This window comes from Penaeus japonicus, unplaced genomic scaffold (genome assembly GCF_977035675.1).
Source record: "Penaeus japonicus unplaced genomic scaffold, GWHDUDI00000001_assembly GWHDUDI00000016, whole genome shotgun sequence".
In the NCBI taxonomy this organism is placed as follows: Eukaryota; Metazoa; Arthropoda; class Malacostraca; order Decapoda; family Penaeidae; genus Penaeus; species Penaeus japonicus.
In genome coordinates, this window is record NW_028234418.1 from 14329344 (window position 1) to 14336843 (window position 7500).

General features: G+C 47.8%; 1 protein-coding gene across 2 annotated transcripts in view; it reads left to right on the forward strand.

The window, feature by feature from the left end:
* The first annotated feature begins 327 nt into the window (after nucleotides 1–327).
* The window catches only part of LOC122251180 (uncharacterized), a 7405-nt gene continuing 232 nt past the window's right edge, over nucleotides 328–7500 (forward strand). Inside the window, exons 1-5 of one of the 2 annotated variants that reach the window (XM_043012889.2) lie at nucleotides 328–542; nucleotides 1102–1343; nucleotides 1572–1821; nucleotides 1948–2142; nucleotides 6372–7500. The exon at nucleotides 6372–7500 is cut by the window's right edge and continues 232 nt beyond it. In XM_043012889.2, the coding sequence (XP_042868823.1) occupies nucleotides 539–542; nucleotides 1102–1343; nucleotides 1572–1821; nucleotides 1948–2142; nucleotides 6372–7057 (1377 nt within the window). In that variant the 5' untranslated portion in view covers nucleotides 328–538 and the 3' untranslated portion in view covers nucleotides 7058–7500. The remainder of the gene's footprint in view (nucleotides 543–1101; nucleotides 1344–1571; nucleotides 1822–1947; nucleotides 2143–6371) is intronic. The other variant, XM_043012891.2, reaches the window with a different exon arrangement.

Genomic DNA, 7500 nt, shown 5'->3' on the forward strand with positions numbered 1-7500 from the left:
ATCGTTAGCAACAATATAATTCGTGATAATAGAGAAAATAAAGGCATTATCAAATGTATCTCGCGAAGATCGAGGTGTCGGCGGGATCTTAGCGGTTGGGTCAGGCGTCGACCAATCAGATACGGCGGGGTGGTCGGAGGGCGGAGTCAACTCCCCGGGGGGGCGCTGGCTCCGCCTACCACTCCTCCACTATGTTATTGGCTCGCCGGATCGTGACGTCACGTGGGCTACTGAGGGCCCATTATTATTGGCGGATACAGCGTGACGTCACAGAGGCCGTCCGTACTCCATGTCCAGTGTTTAAAATATTTGTTAGCCAGGGCCCTTGGTCATACTTCCTCCAGCGTCGCTAGACACACTGTCGTTTCTGTGTCGACACTCAAGGCAGTGATTACCCCGTAATTATCCAGTGTAGAGTGGAAGTGCTTAGCTCAGGAGAGCACGTACGTGATCCTCAGCAGTGCGCAGCAGCAAACACTACCCGTGATCGTAGGAGTCCAGAGCGCTCGTCTGCGCGCCGTCCAACGGACCAGCAACCATGTGTATGTGCAGTGTTGTGTCTGTGTGAAGTTGTTTGTATGCAAATCGGAAAGTGGCTCGCACGTATATCACGCAGCTACGTAGGTTCGGTGGTGTGGTAATGGCGGTGTGGTCGGAAGTCAGACCCGTGCTGAGGGGCCATTAGCCCCTCGGAAGCCATCAGGGTCTTCCAGCCCTGGCAATTATCCGCTGGTAGGACTACGAGCCTAATTACTAAACACGCTTGATGAATGGCCTATTAGGGCAAGGGGCCGCGCAACTGGGCTCGTGCACGGGGGAGTTATGTGAGAGACGACCCCGGCCAATAATATGTAATGTGCCACATGATAAATCTGCCTCAAGTTGTTTACGCAGTTGGAGCTTTGTGTTAATTGTGAGGCAGCAGTCGTAATTCATTAAGGCTCTTCATATGTTGTATTTGCATAAACGGTTTAAAACGAAAACGACACCCGACCTCACTCGGAGGCGGAAAATCGCCGGCCTAACTGGCTCAGGAGGTGTGGAGATAAGGTAAGAGTTAAGGTTCAGTGTTTTAACAGTATCATTTTCTCTGCCCGGCAGATCCCACAATGATGGAGTCAATGCCCGTATCTTATGCCAGCACCATGGGCGGCATGATGGGCCATTACTTTGGCACCGGGAGTGCAGCAGCCATGGGCGTGGGGCAGATCCCCCCTTCGCACCACGCTAACCCCCATGGACAGCAACAGCCCCCTCAGCAGCCCCCACAGCAGCCGGAGGCCAGTCACCCCCATCAGCAGACAACCCACACTTCACACACACCTGCGCAGAACACACCTGAGGTGAGTAGTTATTGAACACAATTTTGTATCTCGGATATACAGATGAATTGATTATTTCTGAATCGACGTATACTTTTTGAAGGATAAATTTCTTGTGGTATTAGTGATGTGTCGCTGATCTGATGGCGTTGTAGCTGAGTTTAGAATATCTAATCTGCACAAATTAATTGATACCCCGTGACGTTTTGAGCGCGACATGTTCTGAGCCCTGTGTTTTTTCCGCCGCAGGCACTAACAGCAAGCAACCCTCATCTTCGCCAGGCTGCCCTCGTGACTCCCGTCTCGACGCCCTCCCCCGCCGATTCCACGGCCTCGGGATGCTCCCCAAGCGGCTCTTCTCAGAAGAAAGAGAACGGCTCAAAGGAGGACCACATCAAGCGCCCCATGAACGCCTTCATGGTGTGGTCGCGCATGCAGCGTCGCAAGATCGCCCAGGATAACCCCAAGATGCACAACTCCGAAATCTCCAAGCGCCTCGGTGAGTTTGCGATCGTCTTTTGCGCCGCAGCAGATGGAATTATACAATATTTGTCATGCAATATATGAGTGCACACATTTTACACTGCAATAGTAACTCATACATTTCTCTCTTCTATAACTACAGGAGCTGAATGGAAACTCCTGACGGAGGCCGAGAAGCGCCCCTTCATCGACGAAGCCAAGAGGCTCCGCGCCCAGCACATGAAGGACCACCCCGACTACAAGTACCGCCCCCGCAGGAAGCCCAAGACCCTGAAGAAGGATGGCTACCCCTACAGCATCCCTTACCCTGCAGTCTCCATGGACCCCCTGCGTGGAGGTGCGTTTGGTCTCCGTCGTATTTGATGGCCTTGAGCTATCTTTTATTATAAATTTTTGAGCAAATCTTCGGGGATTTTGGATGTAGTGAGCCATGATAGTGGGATTGCTATTTAGATATAGGATATAAATATTCGGCAAGTATCGGCGATGTATAATCATCGTGTCAGTACAGTATATACTTATACATTAGTACCTGTACTTGGATATGTTTCATTGTTCAGCATTTTGAAAGTCGATAAAGTAATTTTATCATCTCAATGAAATACGAATGTTTAAAGAACAAAATGCATTAACATATAACGTAGTCCATAAAGAAAATTCGGTAAAAATGTAACAGTAGCATAATACCCGATCTTAAGATGCACTTATCGGCCTCATATAGATCCATTCGTTCAGTCAACATTGTGCAATCTTATCACTGTTTGTGTTAGCGTTCGGAAATCTTTAGAGAGATCTAAAACGTGTCCAGAGCAAATATTCGCAACTAGTGATCATAACACCGCCGTTATGTCCTTCTAAAATACCACAAAAGAGAAGCTATAGTATTGTTGCATGTCCGGGCCATTGTCCGTCTCGTGAGTATTACGACAAGAATGAGCTGAACATCCATTTACTTTCGCGATCGAAACTACAAACACGAGCATTACGTTGATGTGGACAGCGACTTACCCAGCAGGACGCCGACATCGGCCGCTCCGGCGCCGATGCCCGGATGTTCCGACCGGTGGTTATGTAAACATTGGGGTACTATTAGTATATACGTATTGTGATTGAAACAAAGATAAGATATTGATTAATGATTCATTAAAACACACACACACACGTTTATACATATATATATATATATACATACATACATATATTACGTATATATATATATATATATATATATATATATATATATATATATATATATATATATATATATATATATGCAGTACATTTGTAAAATGCCACATTACAAGATCAACGGAGGAAGAGAATCCACATTTTTTCTCGCCCTTTCTCTTTCTCTCTCGAATACATACTGATATCGATTCAAGCGGACCTTCGTGTGTGTCTCCCTGATTAGGAATTCACGTTCCAATAGCTGTTTCTTTTGTGGCTTAACGTTGGCGGTCTTGGGTAATGGTGTTTCAATTACAGCCGCGAGGGGAGGTGGAGGGGAAGAAAGGGGATGGGGGGCCTTGCGATGGGTGGTAGGAGTTCGATAACGCTCTGTCGCTTGTGCAATTGTTGGTCCGGAAAATGTATAAAGTGGCTGTGGTGGGTGAAGGGCTTTAATTATTCACGACCTCCGCTCATTGCGTGTGTCCGTCCCATCGGCGAGACGCGTCATTACACATTGTTACACACCCGTTGCTCGCTCACGCTGATCAGATTTCTATATTTTTATGGATTTGCCGCTAGTCTGGCTATTGTGTCTGTGTGTGTTCTGCACGCACGGGAAAGTGCACTGTGCATTCTAGCACCATTCGAGTACTTGACTATTTATAAAGCTTTCCAATCTGATTTCTGTTTTAGCTTCTTTATGAAAGACGGAAGATGTTAAATATTCGGTTCTCTTCAGTGAGAGAAGGCAAAACACCAATGCTAGACGATAACGTTACGCATTTGATTATATATATTTTTCTTTTCATTAACTTAATTATCAGTATTCTGTTTTCGAAAACATTCCTCATATTGCAGCCTTGCTTAAATCCGCCGACCCTTTCGGGAATATATTACCTTGATTACCACGTCCTCATCGCATCCCATTGACACTCATGGCTAATTACCGCCCCGACGCTTTGTCACCCCCATTCATTAATCCCCCGGGCTGCCCATATCGCGTTCCAACCAGCCCACGTCCTCATCTCGCCCATATTGAACCTCCTCTCATCCTCACAACCCAAAGATTCCTCCCTCTCCCACTCTCCCCTTCCCATCCACAACCTCCCTTACCCCCACCCCCCCCTCCCCTCTCCATACACAGCCCCCTGCCGATAACAACAACAACCAATATCGCCTCACCATGCATCATGCGTGTAGAATAACGAATGGGTCTTCGGCCACAATACTAAGAGTAAACGCCGTATTGTCCGCCTCGACAATGGGGTATAATTGTTATTGTTGGTCCGTGATCGGCGAGTTTTAGTCGCATCGGAAATTAAATCAATGGCGATCAATGGTAGATCTGATGCCCGTCTACGGTGTGTTTTTGTCTGTTTAATTTTCTTAACGGCGTTAGTCTTGTTCATCTTAAAGAAAATCGTCCCGCCTTGATTAAACTCTTCTGATTAATCACGTGCGATAATGTGTGATTCGGTGAAGAGGAGGAGGCGGCAAACACACAAACAAAATGCCTTCTCCTCCGTCTTATGCCCCGCTCGACAACACTCTCATACCCTAACTCTCCATTCCCACGCACCCTGCACACACACACACACATACACACACATACACACACACACACACACACACACACACACACACACACTCTCTCTCTCTCTCTCTCTCTCTCTCTCTCTCTCTCTCTCTCTCTCTCTCTCTCTCTCTCTCTCTCTCTCTCTCTCTCTCATTCTCTCTTTCCCTCCCTCTTCCTCTTCCTCTCCCTCTCCCTCTCCCTTCCTCCCTCTCTCATGCACCCTCACCCCCACGACGCACTCTCACACACACTCGACGCAACACCCCCTAAGTTTGGAAGAGTATTTAAGGCGCTAGTGTTATGGCGCTGAATATTTCAAGCGGGCGGTGGAACAATGGGCCATGATTGAGAGTATTAGAGCGGCCACAATAAGCAGCCGCCGTTCCATATCGATCATTTGGTTACTCGTCACCAGCGTAGTCCTGGGGCGGCGACGAGGGCAGCTGGTCGATAAATTTGGGATTGGCTCAGAAGGTGTCATAGATGGAGAGGAAATCCCTTGGTTTTGTTTGATGCTGTCAATAACTTTTTTTTTTAATCTATAGAGAATATTTTTTTTAGATAGGTTTATAGTTATAGAGATTTTTTTTATTATTCTTAAGTATAAATGATTTGTAGTAATAAATATAGAGACAAATTTTCTCTTCTAAATTATGTTTATGTAAAAAAAAAAAAAAAAAAAATATTCAGAGATATTTAACAAAAAAACTCTTTTGCTTATCGTTTAAAGATTACTTGTAGATGTTATCCACTTTCATTGCGTATTTGTCTTTTCAATGAAGTTTTTATTGCGATCATATCTTCAAATTGCATTTATTTGATAGCGTTTTGATTTCGTCCGTTCCTTTGTCTTGTCGGACTCACCACCTCCGTTATAAATAGCATTGTTATTAACCATTAGTGATATCATCGATTTTGGTATTCATCAAAGGTGTGAAAGATAATCGTCAGCATTTAGTGTCAATTATTTCGTGTTCTATTACAAGCTCGCATGACAGGTTTAAAGAGCGTATTTGCATAATAATGTCGATATTTGATTTGATATGCATTATGACCCATCAAAAGTTAATTTCATTTGCTGCCGTTAGATCACAGTTGCAACGGAACATGGGATTAAATTCAACAATGCGTTTTTTATTTTCTATTTTTTTTATGAAGGGAAATTATTCATTCGAATAAAGAGTTGATGTGATAATCTAAAGAAATGGAGGGGACCAGACACTTAAGTAAGACGACACCCTGGAGGCATTAACCTTTCCATCTCACCCCCTCCTCCTTCCCCCTCTTCCTTCTCCCTCCTCCTTCCAGCCTGGTTTTGGATCTTGCAGTCGCTTCCTCCGCTCCCAGCAAACTATTTAATTCCATTAGCGAGACCATAATTACACTCCGGCGTGAGACAATCGCGAGCTGAGGCTGTTGAGTGTCCCCTCCATTGTGGCAGCTTCAGTGAATGATGGGAGAGGGTGTAAGGGGGTGGGGGTTGCCCTTCCTCCCCCTACCTTGCATCCTCTTTGAACCCTTACCTCACCCTCCCCTCCCACCCCCTTTCCAGCTTGCACGTGTATCCTCTTCTCAGTACCCCCGTATCTCCCTCGCCCCCTCCTCCATCGTACAGCCTCGCCCTTATTCCGCAACCCTTTCCACCATTGACCCCCCTCCCCCCTCCCCCTAGACACGTGCTGGCACACTCACGCTAAACTCCGTGTCCTCTCTCATGGCTCTTAGGACATCATTATCACACATTGTTGGTACTCGAGAACGAAAGCCACTAAAAGATTCCTCGATTTCTGTTACTGACGGACGCCTTTCCTCTTCCGCAGGTTTCCCCTCGCAGCTGTCTCCATACTACTCCGCCAGCGCCGCCGCCGCTAACTACGGTTCCATCACTGCTGCACACATGGCCGCCGCCGCCGCAGCCGCAGCCGCCGCTCAACAGCAGCTCACCACACAGACTTCACAGGCCAGTCCCGTCGGCTATGGCTACGACGCCTCCAAGTACAGCAGCTACATGACCGGAGCCTCGGGTTACCCCATGAGCATGTACGGATCCGCCGCCGCCGCCGCCACCGACCCCAAGTACGGCGATGCCAGCAAGGCCGCGGCTGCGGCTGCCGCGTCCGCCGCCGTCGGAGGTTACGAAGCCGCCAAGTCGTATCTGGACAGCAGCAAGTATCTGTCGGACAAGTATGGCCTGGAAAAGCCCACCTCGTACCTGGACAAGGTCGCCCAGGAGCCCAAGGACACGGAGATGAAGAGCGCTTCCCCGGGCGTGGGTGGAGTCAATCCGGCCTCCATGGGCGGGTATGGGTCGGCCGCGGGTGCCCTCAGCAACTACTACAGCCAGGCAGCCGGAAGCTCGGCCTTCCAGCCCTCCGGAGCCCTGAGCCAGGGCGTCCCCTCCACCATGGCCGGCCTGCTGCAGCCGTCGCAGGTGGCCTCGTACACCAACGCTCAGTACCCCCCCGTCGGCGCCGACTACCGGAGGCCTTTGTCCGTGATCTTCTAGAGCGCGCGCTGCGGTGACCCAACGGCGGAGCAAAGCTGTTCTCGTTGACTGTGTGCGGTCAGTGCAGTGGTAGTTGGACCCCTTCCTTGTACATACCTAGTCACGGGGTCTTTGTACATATGTAAATACGGGCATGTTAGACGTCTTTCACGGAATTTATTTATGCAAGTGCCTGGATGTTGCTGTTGATCTTGTTGGTTGATGCTTACTGAGTTCCTGTCCACAGTACAAGCTAAGAGGAGTGCCTGGGAGAGCCAGAAAACCATTGTATTCGGCAATAATGTATACCTAGAAGTGCATGAACGAGTTAGAAAAAAAACACGAAAATTCCCCACAAAAAAATAAAAACACCGACAACATTCATTGATTGTTGGAAAGAGAAAGATGGCTCTCGGTTTGTTGGAGGAGGTATAGAAGTGTATTCCTTGGTACAATTACATAGA